General features: G+C 52.6%; 7 protein-coding genes across 7 annotated transcripts; 3 read left to right on the top strand and 4 right to left on the bottom strand.

The window, feature by feature from the left end:
* Positions 1–63: 63 nt before the first annotated feature.
* Positions 64–894, bottom strand: QC761_604650 (uncharacterized protein; the record flags this gene model as incomplete). The annotated part of the gene is made up of 1 exon (XM_062880915.1): positions 64–894. One exon carries the CDS (start codon positions 892–894, stop codon positions 64–66), a length of 831 nt encoding a protein of 276 aa, XP_062729147.1.
* A 578-nt stretch (positions 895–1472) lies between these two features.
* Positions 1473–3104, bottom strand: ATG27 (type II membrane protein). Its single transcript, XM_062880914.1, has 3 exons — positions 2541–3104; positions 1936–2488; positions 1473–1870 (listed from the first exon to the last, which is right to left on the bottom strand). The coding sequence occupies exons 1-3, from the start codon at positions 2812–2814 to the stop codon at positions 1675–1677; spliced, it is 1023 nt and encodes a 340-aa protein (XP_062729146.1). The 5' UTR covers positions 2815–3104; the 3' UTR covers positions 1473–1674.
* Positions 3105–3411: 307 nt separating this feature from the next.
* On the bottom strand, positions 3412–7651 carry QC761_604630 (uncharacterized protein). The gene is made up of 2 exons (XM_062880913.1): positions 6769–7651; positions 3412–6707 (listed from the first exon to the last, which is right to left on the bottom strand). The coding sequence occupies exons 1-2, from the start codon at positions 7106–7108 to the stop codon at positions 3940–3942; spliced, it is 3108 nt and encodes a 1035-aa protein (XP_062729145.1). The 5' UTR covers positions 7109–7651; the 3' UTR covers positions 3412–3939.
* Positions 7652–7681: 30 nt separating this feature from the next.
* On the bottom strand, positions 7682–9761 carry QC761_604620 (uncharacterized protein). Its single transcript, XM_062880912.1, has 3 exons — positions 8671–9761; positions 8412–8605; positions 7682–8353 (listed from the first exon to the last, which is right to left on the bottom strand). Exons 1-3 carry the CDS (start codon positions 9283–9285, stop codon positions 7942–7944), a joined length of 1221 nt encoding a protein of 406 aa, XP_062729144.1. The 5' UTR covers positions 9286–9761; the 3' UTR covers positions 7682–7941.
* On the top strand, positions 8720–12264 carry GCD1 (Translation initiation factor eIF-2B subunit gamma). The gene is made up of 2 exons (XM_062880911.1): positions 8720–10332; positions 10394–12264. Exons 1-2 carry the CDS (start codon positions 10152–10154, stop codon positions 11950–11952), a joined length of 1740 nt encoding a protein of 579 aa, XP_062729143.1. The 5' UTR covers positions 8720–10151; the 3' UTR covers positions 11953–12264.
* Positions 12265–15792: 3528 nt separating this feature from the next.
* QC761_604600 (uncharacterized protein) lies at positions 15793–18761 on the top strand. Its single transcript, XM_062880910.1, has 2 exons — positions 15793–17911; positions 17971–18761. Exons 1-2 carry the CDS (start codon positions 17064–17066, stop codon positions 18275–18277), a joined length of 1155 nt encoding a protein of 384 aa, XP_062729142.1. The 5' UTR covers positions 15793–17063; the 3' UTR covers positions 18278–18761.
* A 2043-nt stretch (positions 18762–20804) lies between these two features.
* QC761_604580 (uncharacterized protein) lies at positions 20805–24252 on the top strand. Its single transcript, XM_062880909.1, has 2 exons — positions 20805–21289; positions 21354–24252. Exons 1-2 carry the CDS (start codon positions 21061–21063, stop codon positions 23783–23785), a joined length of 2661 nt encoding a protein of 886 aa, XP_062729141.1. The 5' UTR covers positions 20805–21060; the 3' UTR covers positions 23786–24252.
* Positions 24253–24896: the final 644 nt, after the last annotated feature.

Raw genomic sequence — 24896 nt, 5'->3', positions numbered from 1 at the left:
CTCTCTCTCTCTCTCTCTCTCTCTCTCTCTCTCTCTCTCTCTCTCTCTCTCTCTCCCCATCCCTCACAACTTGGCCTTCTGCTTGATAGACCCCAACTTCCCCTCGGCCCCGTCCTTCCGCTTATCCTCCCCCTCAATCATCAACCTGTCCTTCTCCTCCTCTTTATCGTACCCCGCCTGCGTCAAAAACCCAACCGACTCCCTGTACATCTCGGCCTTTAGCAACCCATAAATCCCCGTCTTGGCCTTGTTGGTCAGCTTCCTCTCCTTTATCAACTCCAGCGCCTGATCCAACCCGCCCGTTCTATCCACCAACCCTGCCTTGACCCCCTCTTCCCCGGAGAAACGTTTCGCCTCAAGAACCAAATCCCTATAGGTCGCAGGAGGGAGCTTAAGTCTGAAGATAGAGGACATGGCAGCCTTGAGCGGAACCCCAAACTCCAACTCATTCACACACGCGAACCCTTTGGCGGGATTCATGACCCGATAGTCGTTGTGCATAGCCAGCATTAGCCCTCCAGCGAAGGCGTGGCCCGGGAGGAGGGCGATGGTGGGCATGGGGTAGGTGAGGTACCGGTTGAAAAGTCTGTACAGCACCCCGGGCAGGAACCCTTCTGTTCCAAGCGCGTGCTCGAGGTCGAGGCCGTTGGAGAAGAACTTGGGGAGGCCGGAAGTTGTGATGACGACGCCGGGGGTGTAACCACCGAATTCGATCAGGTCCAACGCGTCAAGGATGGCGGTGCAGGAAGCGGTGGTGAGGCGGTTGTCTGGGGGGGAGGTGATGGTTAACAGGTACACTGCCGGGGCGGGGAGGGTGACGGTGACGGTCCCGCCGGGGTGTTGGTTTAGAGGGGGGATGGGGATTGCGAAGAGGGTTTTGCCTGGGGTGGCCATTTTATCGGTTGGTTATGGTGGTGGTTGATGAGAATGAGGGTGAGAATGAGAATAGAAAGTCAAAAAGTGAAACTGAGAGACTGAGAAAACAAAAGTATTAGTGATAAAACGCATCAGGATACCATGTTCCGCCGGTGTCCTCTTGTTCAACCAAGTTGCTTACCTCGGCTTGATTTGCACACACCAGACACACCACCTACTATCGCACAAATATCACAAGTTTGAAAAGCTTCCACAATGCAACATTAAAAAAAAACGAAAGAACGAAACTCGAGTCGGTCCCCGCGAATCCCGGTCTTCCGTTTTCCATTCCCATCCCTCACTCCAAAAAACAAGCCGGATCCGATCACGCGGAACCGGCTGGCTGGGCTGGCTGGCTTGGTGGCGGCAACGCGGCCGAGACGCATGTGATCCGCACCCTGACTAAGACAACCATCAAGGTCCGCAACTACATCAATGGCAATCATTTATCCGCTATCGGAAAATGCATCATCAATACAAATCCTATCAATTAGCGATACCCTCTCTCATCCTGGCCATAACAATATTATCATTGAATAAAAAACGCGCCCCCATAACCCCCCCCCCGAATGATCCGTCCACCCAAAACACCACCAATGTTGTATAACTGGATTTGAAACCCACATGGATTAGGAGCACCGACAAAAAACAAAAGAAAGTCTAGTAGGTATCCCATCAAAACCGCTCCCAACTGCTACTACTTCGTCCCCATCCACCTCCTCCAGTGTATCCCTGCCGCCCATCATAACTCCCCCGCCCCTACACGGCTGAGTATCCCCCCCTGCTGCCACTGCTTTGTATCGTGTTAAGAACTCTCCGCATCCAGTCCTTGAGCAGGTACGGGACATCCCTGAGCGTGTCACCATGGGGAAGCAAATCCCACCCCCGAGCGCCATACCGGTTGTAGTTGAGCCACGAGCCAAAGATGAGGTACGTTGCGATGCCGAGAAAAACCCTGTTCAATCCCACGTTAGCAAACCCATTCATTACGACCCCCCAAATGGAGCAAAAGATACTCACAAAACCACAAACCAAGTAAAAAAACCCCAATGCGCACTCTCCCCCCCACCTTTCTCCGGCTCCTTCCCCTTCTCCGGCTCATCCCCCACAGCCTTGTCACAAACAAACTTGGTATACCACGTCAAAGCCAACGTATCAACCTCCCCATCACTCTTATACCCCTCCCAAACCAGCGCCGCCCCCTCCTTCCTGAGCTGATGCTCCGGCGTGCTGAACCCATCATCCCCCTCATCTTCCGCCCTCCTCCTCTTGTTCACCCTCTGATACTCAACCAACTTCTTACTATCCCACTCCTCCTCATCCCCTTTGAGACGCGAACACCTAAACTCCACCACCGTCTGCTGCTGTCTCCCAAGATACTTCCCCCCCTTGAGGGCAATCCTCAGCCCCTCCTTTTTCTCATCCTCATCACCATTCCCCTTTGCCTCCTCAGCAGGTAACCTCTTAGCCTCCCACTCAAACCCACCATCCTTCTTCTCCACCACAATAGGCACAAAGTGATCCACCGTCGCCTTGTCCGCTTTCGGGTCCCACTTGTGCTTGATCGCGCATACTAATTCTCAGTCAGCCCTCGTCCGTTTTAGCAGACGTCGTGTAAAACTCACCCCTCGTCCCCTCAGGACACCTCTCCCCTTCCCCCCCAGTCTTTGATTTCAACCCCCCACACAAATCAATCGTGTACGTCGTGTTGTGGTAACTCGGCGCAAGAAACTCGCTCGTGACGACCGTGTGCGGCCCCGAAAGCTCCTTGAAGTTGTAGGTGTGCCCGTCGACGGGAAGCTTCTCGCAGTTGAACTTTGCGGCGGCGGGGGCGGGGGATGCTGTTATCATCACTGCCATCGAGGACGACAGCAGCAGGAGCCATGATGTTGATCTCATCTTTTTGTGTGTGTGTGTTGATGCGATCGTTGTGTTCCGGCTCGGTTGGTTGGTTGGTCGCAACGGCAGCTAGAAGAAAGATACGAAAATAGCAAAAAGCCTTAGTGCTGATAAATAACTTGAAGAAAAAAAGGCCTGGTGAGTGAGAGGAGAAGTGGGCGTAAAATAGGGAAATGATGTTCGCAACAGCAAGAAGCTTTCTTGTTGAAGCTAAAATAAAAAAGCGAACAACAGTAGATCCACGCCTCTCTTTCTGCAGCTGCTGCTCACAACGACGGGAAGAGAGAGAGAGAGGCACCAGCACTATTCCGTCATAGCACACACCCCGAAACGCGACGCCTTATGGTCCGTGCGTCTTGAACCCAAACCAACCGCACATTAATCAGCCACTCACTCGTGACCTGTCACGTGTAACCTTTAACCTCACCCCAATTAAGTCACGACACTGGAAACTCACAAATCACATCTACCACAGGCATTAGATTCATCTTGTAAATACATACTATGCCCCAAATTGACACACAACCCCTTCCTTCCCTACCTTATCCCTTTCCCCACCCCCTTTCCCATTTCCAATCCAACAGTACAAAATACACAAGTAGTAGTAGTAGTGGTAGTAGTAGTAGTAGGAGTAGTGGGAGTAGTAGTACCAGCAGCAATGAACATTTCTGACAACCCCATTCCCATCGCCCTCATCACCATCCGCTGACAACCAAACCAAACCAACTAACCCCCTTCCTTCTTCGCTTTTTTCATTCATCGCTCTTTAGTTACTAAAAAAAAAGGGGGGGGTGAAGGGGTAAACAACAAACCAAAAATGCCCTAATTGATAAACCCAGGGTATATAGTCTTAGCCGTTTCCCCAAAATATGGGAAGCCTGGCTGTGAAAAAAAAAATAAGAAGCAACGGAATGATAAAAGAAACGATAAAAAAGCCAGAGAGCCAGATTCCTAGCTTTCTGGAACCAACCAACCACACCGTGTAAACACCGCTTGCCTTGTCCCCGCAAAACTCCAAATGAAAAACAACCACCCCCCCCCTCTTTTTGAGTATGATTTGATATAAGTATGTTCCCCATACCTGAGACCCCCTTAACAGCAACATCCCCCCATATTCACAGCCCGTTACATCCCCTGCTGCATCATTCCCTGCATTGCCGCCGCCTGAGCCCGCTGTGCCTGCATCTGCATGTTCCTCTGCGCATACGTTCTCGTCACAAGACCAACCGCCTGCTGTTGACACTGCGCCTTGAATTGTGCCAACTCTTCCTGTGGAATTGCTTGCGCATTTCCACCATAACGTTGAGCGAGCTCGGGCAGTCTCTTGGTAAATAGAGCGTTCGAGTGGTTGGTAATCTGGCTCTGAACCTGGGGTTGCTGAAGCAGAGCGTGCATTTGCATCTGCTGGGGCGTTGGCTGCTGCTGCTGCTGCTGCTGTTGCTGTTGCTGGGCCCTCTGCTGGGCCTGCAATTGTTGTTGCTGCTGGATCTGTTGCTGTAACTGAATTTGTTGCATTTGAGCCACCTGCTGTGGCGTCATGCCGTTCATCGCCATCATGTTAGGGTTCTGTTGTTGGGCTGCCGCCATTGACTGAGCCATGAGCATCTGGCGCTGTTGGGGTGTCATCTGCATTCCTGCTTGTTGCTGCATGTTGTTCAACTGCTGCGCATAGTTGGCTGCGAGAGCCTGGTTGCCCTGTGTCATCATTTGCCCACGCTGCTGCTGTTGCTGAAGCATAAGCTGCCGCTGTAGCATCGCCTGTTGTTGCTGGAACTGCATTTGATTCAAAGGCACGGCACCCCCGCTTTGCATCCCCATTTGCTGCCGCTGTTGCATCATTCGCTGCTGAGCCGCAATCTGCTGAGCTGTGGACTGGATGTTGACATTTGGCATACCCGCCATGCCTTGGGCGTTCATCAACATCGCTTGTCCCATGGCCTGAGGAGTCAAGACACCGGGTGGTGGGCTTGCTTGGGACATCCTTGGCGTCGGCACCGCCATGGGTCGCGTCATTGGTGTTGCTTGGGCCATATTGGGAGTTGCAGAATGCATCCTAGGGGTACCAGCAGCATGGCTCTGCTGGCTTCCACGTGCCGACATGCTGGGAGCCATGGGAGCAGCCATTGGGTGGTTTTGCACCACAGATGAAGGTCGGGGTGGGCTTGCAGCTTGGCCCATGCTGGAGTTGGAATGCTGCATGGGAACACCTTGAACCATGGGCGACGATGCCGCTTGGGGAGTATTCTGGCGGATGATAGGGGACGAGGCTTGTGGCTGTGAGACTTGGGCAAAACGCGCCTGGGCCTGGGGTGCCATGCTGACGGGCATGCCGTTGCCCATGCCGCCGGCCATCGGACTGTGCTGAGCATTGGGAGTGCCCATATTTTGCATTCCCTGGTTCTGCTGCGCCTGTTGTTGAGCCGCCTGCTGCGCCTGGGCTTGTTGAGCTTGCTGCTGAGCCAGAGCCTGGGCTTGCTGAGCCCTGGCTTGTTGTTGAGCCTGTTGTTGAGCCTGTTGTTGAGCCTGCTGCTGAGCCTGAGCCAGCTGCTGAGCTGCTTGAGCCGCTTGTTGAGCCTGGGCTTGGGCTTGGGCTTGTTGCATTCGCCTCTGTGCCTCTTGTTTTTGCAGCATTGCCGCCTGCTCTTTTCTTCTCCTCTCCTCGGCTTGTTGCGCCTGTTGGGCTTGCTGCGCTTGTTGAGCGTGCAAAACAGCAGCTTGTTGCTCCTGCTGCTGCTTAGCCAGCTGGAGCTTGCGTTCGTTTTCGGCCTGCTTGAGCTTTTCTGCCTCCTTCTTGGCCGCATGTTCCTTCTGGATGTTCTCAATGACCTTGAAGCGTTCAAATCTAGGCTCCCACGTGGAAGCTGCCGCTTGGCCATCCCCATCTGCACCGCTGCCCCCCGTTTGAGCACCACCCAGTTTGGAAGACGCACGCTCATCGAGAATGAGCATGTAGCGCTCTTGCTGAGCCGCTGCTGCTTCGTCGGCCGCCATCTCCGCCACGGTTCTTTTGCGAGTCTTGGGCTCTGGTGGTTTGTGCGAGTGGTCGGGGTGCGCGAGCTGCTCGAGCTTGGCTATTGTTTCCTCGGCATTCTTTGTAGGCTCGAGGTCCAAGGGCGCCGTTGTTGCCAAGAGAATCTGCGATTCGGCAACGTAGATGTTGCTCGAGTCCAGTTCCATTTTCTCTCGTTTCTGTTTCTTGGCCGGAGGGGGCATGCTACCAGCCATAGGGGTATGAGGCACAGCTCCGTGAGGTGTCGGAGGAACAGCTCCATCAGCGCGTGACTCTGAAGCTCCTCGGGGGGTGCTGGCCTTAATCATAAGATCTGTATGCAAACTATGCTGTGTTGGGTGCAGCACAACCGTGATGATCTTGGGCTTTACTGGTCCTTTACTCTTCTGATCTATGGGCGCGCTCGGGGCCGGCATGTTTTCCTTATCTTTTTCCTCGGCCGTTTTTCGTTTGCTGTCCGAGTCGCTGGCCGGCACAGCCGCCCCGCTCGCCTTGAGGTTCTCTTCTGGGTAAGGGACATACGAGGATGGCGTGAGACACTGGTTGTAGTTGTGAATCGAGAAGGGCGTCGGCATCGACTTGGAGTTCGAGGGAGCAGAGGTCGGCCGAGCAACGTCTTTGACCTGCTGGGTGGCTGTCTTGTGATCATGTACCTGCACAATTAAGCATCCTTCATAGAAAGGAACCCCCGCCTCGGTCAGGTAGCCCAGCAGCTCGTTGGGGACAGTGCGTTCCCGAACGTGGTCGAGGAAGATCTTCATGGGCGATTTGTATGGAAACATGCCCTCTTGTTGATCAAATCGCCAATGCGTTTGAAATAGATGCACGATGAGGGAGGGCGGGTTCCCGGCGTATTTTTTCAAAATGTACTCATCAGTTACCACTGCAGTTCGAGTTAGCATATACGGCAACATCAACGAGCGCATGCAGCGCGCTATGCATACCGTATGGTGGTGGTTCCGTCAGGGTAGGGGATATCGCAGAGTCCGGGACGAGGCTGGCCGATCTAAGGCCTGCACTCCTCTGGCCCCTACCCAGTATTTGTGCTGAGGCTTCTCGCCGTGCCCGGTTTGGGGGTCGGGCTGATGATGGGGTGGTGCCGTTAGCGGTTGGGGGAATCGAGGGTTGGCGGACGGCCGAGGGGGCTCGCTTGGCTGATATGGATGGTGACGGCGAGGAGCGTGACGTGATCACGGCGCCGCTTGTTTGTATGCCCGGAGGTATGGGGCGTTTCGCCTTGGTCGCGACCGACACTGCCGAAGCAGCGGCGACAGTGGGCGCCATTTGGATGGGTGAGCTGCTGCCCGCAGGCAGCGGCGTGAGGGAGGGAGGCCCGTCGCTTAGAGGTTACTCCCCTGCTCGAATCGCATCGGGAGGGCTGGCGAGAGAGAAAAAAATATGTTAGAGCGCCGAGGACGGTCGAGTGTCGATGGGAGCAATTGAGACTGATGCTTGAATCGATGGGGCGGGCGCGATAGCGATGGCCGATGGGGTTGGAAGTGGGCGGTGGTGGTGGACGATGATGATGCGCCCCGGTCCAGGGTCAGGTCGCGGCCAGCGGAGCGTGATTCGGCTCTGGAATGAGTTCCAGGTCAGGTCCAGTGTTTTTCGCTGTTGGGGCGGGCGTCAATGGCGGTCGTTTGACACGGTTTGCAGTAGAGTTTTCGACGTCGACAATGCGTCGTGATACCGGTTCTTCCAGCGACTCGGCGGCCGACTGCATGTACTGATATTCTTGCGATGCCGAAACTTGATGTTCGTCGTTCTGGCGGATGCGCCTGGGGTCGATCAGTGCACGATGGCCTGTCTCTTTGTGGGGTGTTTTCTTTGGCGAATCAATCCCTGTTTGGACGGGTGGTGGCTTCAACGCTGCTTGGCACTGAGCCGCATCACGTGACCCCAGCAAAATGCAGTATCCTTCCATCTTTTGTTTTATAGATACTAGCACTACTACTACTACTACTACTAGATAGGCTGTGACACCAGCATCTTATGTAAATCGTGCTTACAGAGGTATATATGACACGCTTGCTCACGCAACATGTCTACAAGAAATCAAAAAATCCAATCCATCATCATCAACTCAGAGCAGTCATGTCCATCACTCGGGCCTGTTTTTACTCCTTACCCAGCACTCTGCGAGCCCAGTCGTCTTGCACCTTTTGGGCATCGACCACGATGACACCGCGTCCTCTGCCCACCCGGTCTTCCCGATGCCACCAGATCTCTTCCGCTTTTTCGGGCTTCTCCGCCTCTGACTCGCTATCAGCAAGACCTCCGTGGCCGCTTTCCGCTCCCACTACCAGAATAATGTCATGACGGAGCCAGGTCTGAAGGTTGGTGACAATGCTGCCATTCTCGCCGCCGAGAGACTCCTGGAGGTAGATGATCTCGGGCTGAATGTGGCGCAAAATGTGCGAGTGGCCATTAAGGGTGGTAAAGGTCAGAATCATGCTGTCTTTTTCAACAAGCGCTTGAGCCTGGGCATAAATAGCGTTGTAGGCCGGATCAGATGTGGATGGGCCAATTCTATACGCAAGTTAGTTACAGAACCCGTGGAATTCTCCACCGGATAGTTGAAACGTACGCAGGGCTCTTGGCCTCATCGCCGGGAGTCTGGGCTTGAGCGGGGTCGATGTTGGAGAAAGACGAGCTCAAAGAAGGCGGGGGACGGTTGCTAGGCGATTCGCGTGTGGTCTCCTTGAGATTGGGGGCATAGATGAGAACATAGAGCTTGTGCTTGGAGGTGTCAATTGACCGAGGAATGTGAGACAAAATAGACTATTGCAGATTAGCATGGATATTCTCTCGGGAGCTTAAGGGTGCACCGAAAGGGGGGCACGCACAGCATGTTCGTGATACCCATCCGCATCCACATCGTCGATATGATTATCAGCCGAGATAACAATGGCAACCTTCTTACGGCGCTTGTGGGTATCCTTGGCCTGTGAGGTTGATGGGACAACCCTTTCCTTTTTGGCCTCGATCTCCTCGGACCAGGTCTCGTGGTCTGCATATGCGGTCTTGTCCTCTTCCCTGATGGCAGCCAAAGCACTTCCAACAGCTGCGCCAGCCGCACTCAGCCCTCCAGTAACAGTCCTCCTCGCGGTATCGAAGAATTGTGAAGGACTCGGCGTCCGGCGCAATGCAGCCCAGCCCAGGGTGGACGATTCCACCTGCGAGGCTGCAGCAGCGACACCAGGACCGCCCGAGCGAGTCTGGGTCCCGCCAGCAGCACCATCCCGGGACGCGCCGTAGGCGGGGTTGTCACCATATTCGCCTTCATCGTAGTCGAGATCCTGGTAGGCGGAACCGGTCTCTGTTTCCTCCTGATCTTCCTCCTTCCGCTGGCTCCAAACCCAGGCGACAACGCCCACTGTCGCAACCGTGACGGTCACGGCGAGCGGGACCCAATGGTTCCAGACGCCGCGGCGGCGGGACGACTCATAGGGCGGCGACATTGGTGATGTTACGATCGATCATCTCGTTCCGGGCGGGTTGCGGCTTGCTCTCGTCGGTTTACTCGGGGAGGTCGTCAAGAGATGTTGAAAACTATGTGGCTGGTGATGGGGAGGGACACTATAGTCTAAGCAGGTGGTAGCATGTGGACATGGACATGGACATGTGGAGATGGCGCGGTCAATGAGAAGGCTGGGGAGGGATGGCACGGTTTGTTGATGCCGGCGCCCCCAGCGCGGTTGCGGCCCCAGCTTCCTCTTGTTGCACACCAAAGCCGAGCTCCAATTTTCGGATAGACCAAACCGAGGCAGGTGGTTGGCCCGGAGAGAAATAACAAAGGAGAGCTGAAGCTGACGCCAAGAAACACGGTGTGGTCCGTGTTCTTGTCAGAATACGTCACTTTTCAACAGCCCAAGTTTGACAAAAGCATCAGTCTGGCCTCAGGAACTAGGACAATCACAACTGCTAACATTGTCGACTGCATTCTGCGATCTCAAAGAGGTTGTCTAGTACTCTAGCCTAGAGCCCAATATCATTCCTCAATCTACACGTATCCAATATGCAATGCCGAAGCCACAAACCCTAACCCTGTTATGTCAAGGAGGGGCATTCACACATGAATGGAGGGGTCTTTTGAGGGCAAACCTTCCTTTGCGGCTGGCTTCTGGTGACTCAGATTCTCACTTACAGTAACAAAAGCCAGAGGAAACGTCAGCTCCATCAACCCAGCCACTGATTCAGATTTCCAGTTGGACAGAGGTCTAGACTTACCATACAGGGCAGCCCGTCACAAAAAATCAAACCCACCTCAGATTTCCTTGAGCAATCACCTTCATCAAACAGTTACTCGTCTAAGAGACTTGCTGCCATGCCCCACGCAGTCACTATCGCGACCCCTGGGTTGCAGGCCCTCATCTTGTGCGGCCCAGGAAGCTCATTCCCAACGTTCACAGCAAACCCTGATGAGAACCCAAAGGCTCTGCTTCCCATTGCCAATCGGCCTATGGTCTGGTACCCGCTTGAATTTTGTTACCGAGCTGGCATCACAAGTGAGACCTCACAACCAATCTCAACACCTTATTGTTCTTTCATAACTAACATGTATTGCAGACATCACACTCATCTGCCCCCCATCAGCCAAGGAAGCCATTGACAGTGCGCTCAAGACAAATCCATTCTTGACTGGCTTGCCACTCCCACGCCCTGATCTCCTTGCACCAGAGGACTTGGATCAAAACACGGGCACTGCCGAGATTCTTAGACTTCCAGAGCTACAGTCACTCGTAACTTCCGACTTCTTGGTCCTCCCTTGCGATCTGGTATGCGAGTTGGGTCCAGAGAAGCTCTTGCAAGCATGGATGGTCAAGTCTGCCAACTTAGGAGATGTGCTGGGCGACTCTCGCACATCCCAGGGAAAGCACAGCGGCGGTCTGTCCGTCTACTACCAAACAAAATCAGAGACACCCATCAAGGGTGAGGAAACCGAGTTTATTGCGACAGTACCACTGCCCTCATCCTCAGTGCTACCCGCGAGCGGCTCTCTCTTCCCTCACCTGTCCAAGCTGGTATGCTCGATGCCCACAGATACTCTAAAGGATACCCTGGAGGACAAGAAGGGCTTCCCTTCCCGCCACGACCTCGTCGAACAGCACCCCAAGATCAAAATGCATACCACCCACCGCGACGCCCATATTTACATCTTCCCTCAATGGGTGATGAAGTTCGTTAAGGAAAATGACCGACTCGAAACCATTGGCGAAGATGTCATCGGCTGGTGGGCCAAAGCCAGCTGGCAAAAGGGCTTGTCTTCCAAGCTTGGATTTGACGAGTTTCTCGCCCTACCAGTGGAAGATTCGTCTTCCCAACACGGCGGCACCAACAGTCCCCGTGGTGAAACCACCACCACCAACACCACCAGTCTCGAGACTGCCACTCAAAAGCTCAGCCTGAACTCCACCCCAGCTGAGGAACCTAACCAGGTGGTCACCTTCAAGACCCCCAAGGTGGAAGAACCTAACCCCATGGAGTCTGCTTCCAAATCGGTAGAGGTACCACCATTGCTCGCCTACATCCACCCTACCTCTACCGGCACCCCAGCCAAACCAACACCCATCATCCGCCGTGTCGACACGGCCCAACTGCTACTGCAAATCTCCCTCCAACTGGCCAAGCTGCCTTCCCTAGAGGAGATCCACGACACCACTAACCCACCCAGTCCCTACTGCCACGCCCGCAAGGTCGCCTACCCAGAAGGTGTCAAGCCCAGAACCACCATCTCCAAGTCCGACTCTCTCGTCGCCGACAACGTGACCGTGTCAGAGAAGACTTCCATCAAGGAGTCCGTCATTGGTGCCAACTGCCAGATCGGCGAGGGCGCCAAGCTGCAGGGTTGCCTGCTGATGGATGGTGTGGTGGTTGGGAAGAACTGCAAGTTGACCAAGTGCATCATGGGGAGGAGGGCCGAGTTGGGCGAGGGGTGCTCGCTGACTGGTTGTGAGGTGCAGGAGAATCTGCTGGTGGAAGCCAAGACGGAGGCGAAGGAGGAGAAGTTTATGAGCTCGAGCGGGCTGGAGGCTACGAAGGAGGAGCTGGATGATGCTTATGATGAGGGGGATGATGATGAGGAGGGGAGTGTTGGTGGGGAGGGGAGCGGAAGTGATGAGGAGTAGGTTGTTGCTCAAGGGCAAAGGAAGAATGGGGGTCTCTGAAGGATATATTGACATGGTTTTAAAAGAATCCAATTGTCTCTCAGTTGCCTGATATGCTGTGAGAAGTGAATCGCAGGCTCGCTCGTCGGTATATAAAGGCTACCTATATATATATGGATGAGGTACCGACATGTGTTAGATTCGTGGGGTGTAAATACTATTCTTGTCAACAGTCCTGTCATGCTTTCCTACCTTGCTACTCTATTTAGGTAGACACGGAACCTTTTGAGGTCAACTGGTGGAGCAAAGCAATCTCACATGTTTTCCTTTTCACCCCAACTTTCGTTATTTTATCCTATCCTTTTCTCAAGCCAAATTTCGGTGTTACATCTTTCTCGGATAATAGGTGCCCTCGATTATTCCGCCACACTCACAAAGGCAACTTTTGTAGTCGTATTATGATGCTGTAACTATTTACATTACTATGCACGTAGATTGCTCTGTAAGCTGGTAATAACAGCTAAGGGTTGGCCATTTTTAAAATAGGAAACAGGCCTCTTCGCTACCTCAGGTATCTTTTAAAACCGATGAACTTATCCTCCAAGACCTATTACCTATCTTTCAAAGACACTATCAACCATCTTTCCATCTTTACAAGGGTTTCAATCATCTCTACCATATACAATACAACATGCTATCTCCGTCAAGTTCCTTTACATTCACCAGTTATTTCATCCTCAGCATATATCACCCCCTTACCTCCCGCTCGCAAACAAAAACGAGCACCAAATCCAATAGGGCTAATAAAAGACCAAGCTTGGCTGCCTGGCATGAGGTGAAATTAGAATCGATTCTTCTCGTAGAGTTTGCTCAGCTGTGATGAAACCACTGCCTACCTACCCCCAAGTTCGGCGAGTGAGTGGTTCTCGTATGATTTGATGTCACGGTTGAGAAGATGTTTGTCTATCTAGGTAGGAGTAACATGCTGTAGCTGCTGCTTTGGTGATAGTGGCGGGCGGGCGGTGGTGATGGCCCGTTTCATTGTTTTGGGAATTAATCATCAGTGTAGTGAGGTAGTCTACCATGTGCTGATACTTTGTAGGGAGGTCAGCTGGGAGATGTTTGTCGCTGATGTTGGATGGTGACGAGATCACGAGAGGGGGTTAGGTACATAAAAGTTGTCACCGTTAGGAATAGTCACAACATGGGCATCCGAGAGGGGGTTGTCTTGTGTAGAGTAACATGGGCTGAAGAAGTTGGCAACTACAACTACATGAAGTCATCCCCACCCATGCCCCCCCCCTGTCTTCCCCTCCTCATGTAGTAGGCAGGTTCGTTTCCTGTCAAACATGTGTCTTCTCCCTCCCTCTCACTCCTTGCTTCGAACAACCCTACAGCAGACCAACCCCTGATATGGGCCTCTGAAGGAAGAGATGCAAGAAGGGGTTTTCGATATCACGTACAAACATCACGAACCCCTCCTTCACCTGTCGGCAAGTTCCCCGAATCTGGTGATTGCTTCAAGAGCCGACTGACCCCAGGGCAGGTTGCGGTGGTCCATGTGGCAAGACGACCGGTGATGACGAGGGTAATGAGATGCGCAGAAACAAGGTAGACTGACATACCCTGTATCCTGACCTCTCTCCCCTGTGTGTGATAAACACCCTTGCCCCCTACTAGCTCACCATTTCATCTGACCTACATGATTCACCCTCCCAGAATAGTAGTCGGCGAACTCTTTCTTTTTGAGAGAGAGAGAAATGAGACTCTCTCGGCTGGTATTCCATCCGCCGAAAAGAACAAACCAAACAACAGGTCCCCTGCAGTAGTATGTTTGTTACCTTTTTCCCCCACAGCTGCCGTAGTACCCCATAGACCCCTGGGCTGATCTGATCCACCCTCCAAAGACAACAAGTGGTGTGGTGAATGTCCATCACCGTTCCTGAGGGTGTAGACCACCTGTCCAATCAAAGCCAGGGAACCACACCTTCTCATGTCTGATGGGGTAACAAAAACACAAGTGGAAGCCAGCCGGCTGGCTTAGCTAAGTATGCACCTCCCGCACGCCGTCCAGGAGAGGAGACGCAATGAGACACGGCAACTGTGCCGAGCAACAATATCTCGGGCATATACACCGGACTTGATAGCGCTACCAAGAGAATCGAAGCGGATCTTGTCTCGAACCACCAATGGCCCCTCTTGTTTGCCCAGAGACCGTTGTGATATGGCGGTCGTGGCAGAGGGTCGATGCAGTTCACTGGAGGAAGAAGCATGCGCGATCAAGGTGATATCAAGCGTTGTGCCTCTTGAATGAGGCCCCTTCAGCCTCTCGGATAGACAAGCCACCGACACTGTGGGCTGTGCAACTTGCTCTACAACGCCCCCCCAAGCAATCAATGCCATTGTGTTGACGATTTGGGGAAGGGAAAAGACATCCCCCTGACACCCTCCCTCCATCGACGATGTCCTGCAGGTACAAGAGCCCTCTTGCAGGGAGATCAATGTCCACTCTCATTAATCTGGCCCGAACACTTGCTGGCTGTGAAGAGAACCCGCAAGGTTGTTCGTAGCAGAGACGAGACGCCCTACAGCTCTGTGCCGTTGCGGAAACTCTTCGCAAGGGATGAAATATGTAAGCGTCCGGCCTCGACCGTCAGGGGTAAACAAGCCACGGAGACTGGGGGAGAGACATAGGCAGGTGGTAGAGAGAGACAAAAAGACAGAGGCCAGAGGACGAGGAAGAAAGCTGGGGTGGCTGAACCTCGATTGTTTGCTCGCTGTCACTTGCGGAGTTAACAATTGACTTGCCAGGTACTTCCCCGGCCACAACTACTGGTCAGTTTTCTTGTTAGTTGATCTGAGCAATCAAATCAGCAAATACAAAGCAAACGGTCGTCACAACCAAAAATTCCGGTACCCTACTGCAAGACAGGGCACACTAATCCATCCAAACTCAGCTAGGTAGGTGGGCTTGGTTAGCAATGCTGATCAGATCTCGAACATGAACGCCTCGAACCAATCCCAATACGGTTCGACCTCATCAGAAACTTCGGGAATCTTCGTATCAATCTGATGTGTGTGTGTTGGGGAGGTGTTGCAGCTGGGCGAGGACGACCAGGACGGATTGCTTCTTCTTCATCATATGTACACGCGTTACAGATACGATCAGAGGTCACAATGCAGAGAGATCGGTGGGCGTGCCTGTCATGCCTTAGTCAGGGTACAGCTGGGCCACAGGGAGAAGCAATGGGAGGATGGGCTGCGGTGAGAAGTCTCAGAAGAGTTGATGAGGGCGAGACAGGATCAGACAATGGAATCGTTCCGTTCGACGACGAGAAGACCGGTCGACCAGGTGGGTGGGTGAGTGGGTCAGGAGAGAGGCGGTTGTCGTTGACGCCGTGTGACGGCTGTTTGTGAGCATGAGGCTTGAAAAAGACCAAATGTTTGCTCGCATGGAGGTCATGGGCTAGATAGGACAGAAAGAGGCGCTTTACTTTCCATTCTGCTTATTCAGCCCGGTCGGAGAAGTGCCCTTTCGCCCTTGGCAAGCACGATCAAAGCGGATGGCAGCACATCATGGACAGTGTCAATATAGAGTTTATCTGAGGGATAAATTCAGGGTCTGAGATGCCCCACACAACCACCCACGCTATGCCACTTTGAAGCCTCACAAGGCCCTGGCACGCTGACCCTTGCCGTCCTTGTTGTGTGGCTTGCCCAAGCCCAGATCCGCCGTTGTCATTGGCTCGCGTCAGGGCTGCACTCTCAACTTCCCCAGCACCATCCCCGGCATCGTGGGAGCTCGAACTTGTTGGAGGGTATCCTTTTTTTTGGGGGGGGGCGCGGGGGGAGGGATGGGGGGAAGAAGGCTACCTTGGTTCCTAGATCGTTGGGTCCCGCCGAGACTTGCCAACCACTACGACTATGCTCTGTCACCTGTAGGGAATGCCGGCTCCTCATGTTACCCAATCCGATTGGGTTGTCCAGCCTACCTGACTTATTTTCTTCTTCGTCTCTTTCGACCCGGACCCAAGTTTGCTTCTTGCTTACCTAGTATTTACCTTACCTTGCCGATAAGTTGATGTTTGCATCTCAGCTAATCCGGGACAGGGGGTACTCAACCTCGCCCTACCGAACAAAGGTCTAGGAACAATTTACCTGTTCATCGACCCTTTCGATCTTCACTCTCCGCAGTGTCAAACCTCCGCAGACCACAGAAGGACGCACGTTGCCTCCCAATTCTCATGGAAGTGGAGGGCCCTGCGGCAACGACTGTTGATCGTCCACACACCTCGATACTCGATTGTCTCACCTGTGCTCGGCCTCTTGATGAGGGAAGCCCACCATTCCTGCCCGTGTGCTATCGCCATTCCAGCCCGGCGAAGGCCAGGAGCCTGGGACCCCGACCCTAATTGCCTGCCCACCTACCTATGCAAACCCTCGCCCAAGATCTCCCCTGATCTCCCTACCACATTGGTTTTTCCCGATGCTTGAGTTGCAGGCCAAGATGTTTTTGTAGCTTCACAGAGTTATCAGGTGTTCTAGGTAACCGGCCAGTAGCTGCAAAGCTGTATGTATGTACGCTAACCGCTCCCCCCAACTATTCCTCTTTGGTCGCCCTGGATTATACCACCCTGTTTGGCTTCAGAAATCTAGCTTATCTCTTGCAGCAAGGCCACTTGTCGGCCATCTTGTCTCGCTGTGCAGACGCTGTTGGCGATCACTCCATCCCTCATGGGCAGTGGGACATTTCTCCGCACGGACGGGCGAGTCCCTCAAGGTACATTTCTCAGGTACTCTGATGGCGAGCAGGAGATCTACGACATTTTCCTCTTGGCCATTTGGGAGTCGCACAGGAATGTACCACACGCGAGTCTCCTTTCCCTTGCCCCTTATATTGGTCAAGCTATTCCTACTTTGACAGATGGGTTGTCCATCGGTTGTCCAAGGGGTCCCACCCGTCTTTGCTGAACATCCTCGCTCTTGTTCCTGTATATCTATCCAGCAGCCCTCATTCCTCTGCTTCAGGGCGAGAGAGGTCTATTTGGTCTTCAACCCCTTTGGTCCTCTTCGCTTCTTCCCTTTACCCGTTGCTGCCAATCCCCTCTTCCTACGCGCCGGTGAAGGCAAATATGGAGTTCCACACAGGGCATCCGCTGTATGCTGTCCCTCTCGGGTTGGAGGACGACGACATGTTTAGCCCTAGCGGATCCAGCTTTTCCCTTTCGTCCTCCAGCTACGGCCCTCACACACCGACCTCTGGCCGGTCCACTCCTCCACGACACTCGTTTGACTATGCCTCCTCGTTCAGCTCGTCGATCGACGGCCACTCCATTGAGCTCACTCCTCCGTCTTCAGCATCCAACTCGTACTTTCCATTCGCCTTCAAGGGTGATGGCATATCCGACTTTAGCCAGCCAGGCTTCCCCCTTACTCCTTCGCGTGGCAGCCAGCTGAGCTTCGGAAGCTTTTCCCACAACGGATATGGCGGTGTTCAACTATCCCCTTCTCAACACGTCGAGTACTACTGCGGTGACAACCTCTTCCAGCCACCACACGCGATGGTGAGTCCCCAGCAGCAGCTGCCTTCGAGCAACGGGCTGGAGAACTGGCGCTGGCCACAGGACAGCCACAGTCCGATCAGCTTTGGGGAGCACACGCCAAAGAGGCCGAGCTTGATGGTTCGGCACCCGCCGCTCAAGTTTGAGGACGAGGGGGAGGATATCGACATGAGGAATAAGTATCTGAAGGACAGCCTGTCTGTTGAGCCCTCGGCTGTGGGGTTGTTGCCGTCGCCTATTCATAGGATCAAGGATAATCCCCCGCCGCCTCCTAGGCAGAGACACGGGAGGATCAGGGCGCAGAGGGGGGGCAAGAGTGTGGATGATGTCGAGCGAAAGGCTACGTTTCGGTGCATTGTGCCTGGGTGTTATTATGGGCCCTATAGGAGGAATGAGCATCTGAAGAGGCATCTCAAGAAGTAAGCCCGCCCAACCCCCCAAGTTACTATCTGATACAATTTCTAACACATCACAACAGCGAACACGGCATCGGGGGGGAGAAAGAAGGCTGGGTGTGCGAGTTTTGCCCGCCGGAGAAGAGCAAAGACGGGCAGCCCAAGAGGTTTAACAGGCGGGACAACTGGAAGCAGCACATCAGGCTGCACGCGAAGAGCAAGAGTAAGAACAGTCGGACCGAGTACAACCCGGAGGCGATTGAGGTTTTTAACCGGGAGCAGGCGAGGATTAATAGCTCGAAGAAGTTCAAGAGTAGGGTGATGGGGAAGGGGTTGGGTGGTAATAAGATGAGGGGGGAGAGTATGGACTCGGTGGATTCTGATCTTTGAAACAACAACAACAACAACAACAACAACAACAACAAGGGCAAAAAAAGCATTGGGTGGGAGGGCAGTGGTGGTGTATATGTATCACATTTTTGTGCGCGTTCCTTTTTTTCATTTTTTTTCCATTCTTGTTGTTTATTCTTGGGTATTTGGAGTTTTTGGATATGGCTGGGGGGGTTGGGGGCGTCGTCGTTGGCAACAAATGTGTAACGGAAAACCGACTTTGGGCGGTGATGGGGTGGGTGGAAGGAACCATATGAGGAGTATCTCTTTTCGTTTGGTCATGTAACAACTACCTGATATTCTACGGATGATGACGATGATGTGTGGATGGATGGGTGTGTGGAAACAGGGGAAGGCAAAAGAAAAAAAAGTATTGTGGTGGTTCAGCTTCACTCACAATGGGAGGGGGGAAGGGATAATGTATGATGCTATTAGCTAGCTAGTGAAGCTAAAAAAGAAATTAATATAATTCACATAGCATACACATCTCTCTCTCTCTCACTTCACTGCGATGAAACTGTTGTTTGAAAACTGACTTTGATGCACTCGGAAGCATTTTGATACCACTTTGGGTGTGGTCTGCTTCTCAATAAAGGCGAGACTACACACCGACTTGAACCCTGACAAGAAAGGCGTTGAACTCGTGTCTGTTTGTGACTGACCGACAGGAAGCAACCAGCAGCAAGAGGAGAAAATTTATTTGAGCCAACGACTTCTTGTGTTTCTTGTGTGTCTTGGATCTGGCATGGGGCGAGGCGTCTCGGTTTTTTTTTTCTTTTTTTTTTTTTTGTTTCTGAGACAAAGGACAGTATATTTTGACTTCAAACAATTGTGTTGCTACTGTGCTCCTGCCTCCGATTTAAAGTCCGAAGACTCACTTGGAGACTGACGAACAAGACTATGGAGAATGTTAAACTGACAGGTCACATATTCGTCTGTTAGTGATACTAGCTTTGAGAGAGTTGGCAGTCAGGGAATTTTTATATGGGAAATCCACTAGTTGAAAGCCTCCTACGCAACTGTGTTGTTGTTGTTGTTGTTGTTGTCAGATCATGGGTGCATACTAATAGATCATGACTTCTTTTGTGGTTGTAATATAAGATTAATTACATTGCTCGCCCAGACAACGATGAAACTTGCGCTAAAGCTGTGGTCAGTATCCAATAGGAAAAGGATTGAGTTGCTTGTGTCTATCATTGCAACGCCATGCTTTTTTCTTTTTCTTTTTTCTGGCACACCCTTTCCATCACCGACAGGAACTCTGGAAGCTAAGGAGGTGTTTTTCCTGCTGGGAAGGATAGGTGACATTGTAACGGTTTGTGTTGTGTGACTGACTGACTGAGTGTGACAATATATCTTCCGGGAAGAAGAACAGTGATAGAAAAAGGGTTGGTGTGTGTGCGTTTTGGAAAAAAGGTGGTGTGATGGCGATGATCTCGACGTTTTGGGAGAGTGTCAAAGAGGATCTACCATGCAGCTCAGGTTGAGGAGACGCTAGGTGAGGATTATAGAACCTCCTGTCGCCTTTCGGCGGTACCTTAGGTGAGGAGGTTACACAGGAGAATGAATATGGGAATTGGAAATTGGCATGTTTCGTTTCTTCTTGGATTGATGGGGTAGAATTGGTGCTGAGACACATATGCTGCTCTGCCTTGGCAGGTGCATACAGCCTCATGCACCTCGGCGCCGTTATCTGTCTTTCTTTTGGAGATTTTCTCGTTGTTTTGGGCGGGATAGATGAGGATCTTGACTTTTGGGAGTACTGTAGAGGAAATCACATACCTCGGTGAGCAGGTTCGGTAAGAGAGATAGATTGGGAAATATCATGATAATTCAGCGACATAGCGCCAGAAGGTGTTCATCAGCCGGGGGCTCACAGGGCTACCTGGATGCTGGCACCTCATGTGTGCCTCTAGTATTTAATCTGAACTCAGGAGGGGAGGTGGACTTACCTCCGTCAGCCACGCTCCTGGGCACTCGGAGTGTCATGTCACAGATCGTGTGCCTAAAACGGCCTCACACATAAGCTTTTCTTCTCACAGGCTCCTGTCCAATCAAGCCGAGGTTGCAAACTGTAGAGTTGATACACACATGAAAAGGCATTGAGATGGCACACACGGAGGGTTAAGTCCGGGAAAGTGGTTGAGAGGCAAAGATCAGACTTAAACCCTGGTTTGGTTTGAGATTGCTTTTTCTCGTCACAAACAGAAAATCGCAAGGGACGGGGTAATTGTCGATGGGAATTCAGGGTGGGATTCTGAATCGATATTGGAAGATGAAGATCGATGAATGTGCTTCCTACACGTGTGAATGTGCTGTAAGTCGTGAATCAGACCCTGATGGAGGCTATGGAGATCCTTGTGAAAATCCTTGGATGAACGGGGGCTCAGGGTTCTGGGGTTGTCGAAGCCCTGTAACCCCAGGGTTACAACGGGCCGCCATCTCAAGTTAGCGCTATCCCATTGCTTACGAAATCGCCTGGCTGCCCTGGACCTCTCGGGTTCCGTTCCCGGGCGTGCCCCTCACCACTTGCTCGGTGACCTCCAGCTTGGCTTGTCAACTGGAATGATCTCTCACATCAACTAACCTCATTCAAGCCTCTCAATGCATACCAACTCACACAGTACGATGGGCCACCAGACCCAACCCTCAGCCAGCCCACTTCTTGCGCGTGCCGCCGATCTCGCCTGTTGAGAGGAGGTTGACTTGCAAAAGAGACCGACCCGGTCCCGGTGTCCTCCAACACCCACTGCCATCCACGATCCCCTGCTTGAGAGCTAGTGATGGACAGCATCACCCGCATGGCAGCAAACACAGACCTGCCATCCTACCAGGAGGCTACCCGGCGTCTGGACTGGGTCGAGCTTATCGCACCCTACGTGCCTATCCGAGAATATGCGCGTCTCTGCCTCGTCAACAGGCGTTTCTATCGCCATCTAGCGCCGCGTCTTTGGAATGACCCTTTGGTAACAGCCTCCACCTCCGCCGGCAGGCCTGTCAACCGAGACATTGGTCCGTGAACTCCGCTCTGCTGCCGTTTTTGCCGTCTGTCTGCTGTTGACAACCGCCGTGGCAGATATCGAGTGGTTCTACCGCTTCATTGAGCATATGCGATGTGTCCGCCAGGCCACCCGTCTCCTCGTAACTTGTCTAGACCTCCGCCGGGTAGAAGCCGGAACCTCTGAGCTTTCGCTGTATTCGCTGAGCAGATCGCTATCGGCCTATCTACGGGCTATGCCGGTCACATTCCCTCAACTTCGTTGCATTCTGCTGAATAAGCACTGGGACGTGGAGGCAGATGACCTGGCGGTGGCGACTACTCCCGATACGGACCATGATGCCAGCAATGCAGAGGGGCCATTGATGCTCAGCATACCGCAATGCCAAGTCAAGATACCGACCGCCTTCTTTTCGTCGCCTTATCTGCACCATCTTGTGTACCTGGATGTGTCCAACATGGCCGGCTCTCTCAGGAAGCCGCTGGAGCAACAGAGATTCGGCCCGGAGAGGCATCCTCACCTCCGTGTCCTCAAGGTAGGTGCAAGGGAGATGGGCGACTCAACGGCCGCTCTGCTGGTGAGAACATTCAAACAGCAGCTTTGGAGCTTGGACCTCAGCCAAAATCAACTAACAGATGCTGTGCTCAATGACTTGCATATTTTCGCCTTTCCTGCCGAAAGCTTGCGGACCGACAGTCATTATGATGTTGAAGGTAGACTGGAGATCATCCCCGGCAAGGGCACGCCTCTCTTTGGTCAGTTTTGCCTGATTAGAGAGTCTCACCGGAGTGCCACCTTTAGCCATGACGACCGCTATCTGGTTGATGCCCCTAACTACACTCGCCTTGTTGAATACACTCCTCAGGAGGGTGTCCGTACACGTCTGAACGGCCGAACCAAAGTACAGGATGATTCGGAGGACGAGATTAGAAGATCATTTTCAGGCACTCCTGGAGATTCTTCACCAAGACGGGAAAGCCTCCACGACCTGGATGTCTGTCAAAGTCATAATGGCATTACTCACTTGTATCTCGGCGGTAACAGCATAGCCGCCAACGGCTTGGTTAGGCTGATTATGGCATCCCCTGGGCAACTACAGCATCTCGATTGCGATAGCATGGTCTACGAAATTCACGAGGCTGCGAGGCCGGACTGGCTGCCGTCCAGCATCCGTGTCTCAGGTCTGCTCGGAGCAGCGCACGCCTTCCGCCCCGTGCTTTCGTCAAACCTACAGGTCTTGCGCATCCACCACTCCCTCGTTACACAGCTCTTGTCTCTGAAAGGCCATGATGGAGGTGGGCTGTCAACCATGGAAAACCTGTGGCTAGCCGAAACGTTCCTGCTTCCACGGGCCGAGATGGCGTACCCGCAAGCGTTCCGGCCAGATATGAATCCCCGGCTACGGCTCCTGACCTTGACACATATCCCGAGGTGGTCGACCGGCCCCCTGATTGACAGGCTGATAGAGCTCCTGAAGCTCGCCTCGATGCAAGAGCGGGCAATTCAAGACATGACCAGGACTCTGGGCAAGAGCCGCCGTGGCCCTGTCACTGTGGTCGGTTTGAGGCATATCCGACTGGAGTTTGATCATGATGTTAAGGAGGAATTGCTTGAGGATGGTGAAGAAGATGGAGAAGAGAAGAATGAAAAGCAATACGTCGCTAAAGAAACAACGGCGGCCAAGGAATTTAGTTTCTTTGACGATTCTCGATTTTATGACTTTTCAATCGATTCTTCTTCTCCTGCTGAGGTTTCTTCGTCAAACATAGACACAACAAACACAGACACCACGCTTCTCACGTCAGTGGTGGTGGGTCCAGCAGCCGACGATCACAGGGCTGTTCCAAATCAAACCATGTCATATCAGAGTCAGACCCAGAGACATTCTCCCTCCACCCTCTCACATCTTCCCCGCACCGGCGACAGGTCCGAGCCCATTGTGAATGGGGGCAACGAGGGACAGTCGGGCCGACTGACGATTGGACCACAACAACGCAGCAGTAGCAGCAGCAGAGGCAACTGGAATGGAACGGAATATACCGTCCCCATCTGGACAGGTCCACCACCTCCTTTTTACGATTCAACTGAAGACACTCCACAACACGAGCATCAAGAAGTTTCCCCTGCAGTCGAGGCATACATGCGCAACATCCTCGACAGGCGTCTGTGTGCTGATGCGGTGCCTGCCAGCCCGTGTCATGTCCTGGCGGGTGTTCCAGAAGGTGAGTTCATCTGGGGCGCTGCATGGCAGGCGATTGTTACGAGGGGAGACACTACTGCGGCAGGAAAAAGAAGGCCGAAGAAAAGGGAGCTGATGAATGGGATGAAGGATGTGATAGGGGAGATCAAAGCGTATAGAAGGAAAACAAGGGAGAGGTATGAAGCGGAGTTGAAGAGGGCTAGGCTGAATGGGGATGGGGTGAGATTGGGGGAGCCACATTTTTATTATGGGGGGAGATTGGAGGTTGTGAGGGCTGGAAGGGAGGGGGGGATGTTGGGGTGGAGGTGATGGTTTGTTCGGTGCATGGAAGGAAAACGGGTTGAAGGCAGAATTGGTGTCAGATGATGTGCATTGAAAGGCTTCGGTAGCCAGGTGGTTTTCTATTGACCCTCCTTTTCGTGTGTGGCAGGTTTCATGTGATGGGCTTGGGATCACTATCACCTTAGACACCACACCACTTGAGCATGGAAGGAAACACGACATGGTTGAGATTTTTTGGGGAGGGGAGAAATAGGTCGCAGACCAGGACCGGAATACCTCACCAAATATCGATAGATCGTGGCGAATGGAACAAGATGGGGTAGGAACACCAATAGGGCTACGCATCACAGAAATTGCGGTGATAAGCTTTTTCGTAGGTATTGGTTTGTCTCTGAATGGTGAATTGTTCAAGAATTAAATACGAGAGATAGACAAACATGAAGCGATTTACTGACTGATTGGACACGATGTGAGCAGTAGAGAGATGCGGAAAGAAAATGAAGATGCACTGGTCCTGTAGTCTCCGTGCCAAATGTTACACAAGACAAGACCATAGTGAACATCATTTAGGACATAACTTAGTCTCCTTTGAATGACTATGTTCAACCAGTTCCATTGCGTATCACTCACTACCCCCCTTTTTACCCCTAAATACGACTCGCATGCTTTTGTAGAACTACACAACAACCCGTAAAGTCAACCGTCTATGCGCACTCAAGTTTGCCATTGTAGGTCATGACTTTTGACAGGCCCTGAAATAAGGTATCTATAAGATTGGTTGGTACATCCTCGGCACGCCCCCGATTTATATTCTCTGCCGGCAAGACAAGATTCCACCTGACCTGAGCCGGTCATCTCCAGAGTGCTCCCTCCCTCAAGTAAGCATACTGTAGTAACACACCTGCTAATGTTTCCAAAATCACACAAGTCAAAGATACCAGGTGGCTGAGTATATGTTCGGTTCTGACTAGTTCAGGGGGGCTCAGATTTCTCGGTCTGTCTATGTGTTGAGAAAATCATGAGCATCGCCAAGGGTATAGCTTCTATTATCAAGGCGTGTGGATGTGTGAGACAAAGTTCTTGTGGAACCCCTAGTCATTACTACCTGGTCTATTCTGAGAGGCTACACACCTCATGG

The sequence above is a fragment of the Podospora bellae-mahoneyi genome, chromosome 6 (genome assembly GCF_035222275.1).
Source record: "Podospora bellae-mahoneyi strain CBS 112042 chromosome 6, whole genome shotgun sequence".
Taxonomy (NCBI): domain Eukaryota; kingdom Fungi; phylum Ascomycota; class Sordariomycetes; order Sordariales; family Podosporaceae; genus Podospora; species Podospora bellae-mahoneyi.
Note: the sequence above shows the minus strand (reverse complement) of the source record. Positions and strands in the feature narration are given on the sequence as shown.

Coding starts and splice junctions, on each gene's coding strand:
- ATG27 (XM_062880914.1), bottom strand. CDS start 2,814: ATGAGATCAACATCATGGCTCCTGCTGCTGTCGTCCTCGATGGCAGTG. Junction 2,489..2,540: donor GTGTCCTGAGGGGACGAGGG/GTGAGTTTTACA, acceptor ACTGAGAATTAG/TATGCGCGATCAAGCACAAG. Junction 1,871..1,935: donor TTTACTTGGTTTGTGGTTTT/GTGAGTATCTTT, acceptor GGGATTGAACAG/GGTTTTTCTCGGCATCGCAA.
- GCD1 (XM_062880911.1), top strand. CDS start 10,152: ATGCCCCACGCAGTCACTATCGCGACCCCTGGGTTGCAGGCCCTCATC. Junction 10,333..10,393: donor TTACCGAGCTGGCATCACAA/GTGAGACCTCAC, acceptor CATGTATTGCAG/ACATCACACTCATCTGCCCC.
- QC761_604600 (XM_062880910.1), top strand. CDS start 17,064: ATGGAGTTCCACACAGGGCATCCGCTGTATGCTGTCCCTCTCGGGTTG. Junction 17,912..17,970: donor CTGAAGAGGCATCTCAAGAA/GTAAGCCCGCCC, acceptor ACATCACAACAG/CGAACACGGCATCGGGGGGG.
- QC761_604620 (XM_062880912.1), bottom strand. CDS start 9,285: ATGTCGCCGCCCTATGAGTCGTCCCGCCGCCGCGGCGTCTGGAACCAT. Junction 8,606..8,670: donor ATGGGTATCACGAACATGCT/GTGCGTGCCCCC, acceptor AATCTGCAATAG/TCTATTTTGTCTCACATTCC. Junction 8,354..8,411: donor GATGAGGCCAAGAGCCCTGC/GTACGTTTCAAC, acceptor ACTTGCGTATAG/AATTGGCCCATCCACATCTG.
- QC761_604580 (XM_062880909.1), top strand. CDS start 21,061: ATGGACAGCATCACCCGCATGGCAGCAAACACAGACCTGCCATCCTAC. Junction 21,290..21,353: donor GCCTGTCAACCGAGACATTG/GTCCGTGAACTC, acceptor CCGCCGTGGCAG/ATATCGAGTGGTTCTACCGC.
- QC761_604630 (XM_062880913.1), bottom strand. CDS start 7,108: ATGGCGCCCACTGTCGCCGCTGCTTCGGCAGTGTCGGTCGCGACCAAG. Junction 6,708..6,768: donor GACGGAACCACCACCATACG/GTATGCATAGCG, acceptor CTCGAACTGCAG/TGGTAACTGATGAGTACATT.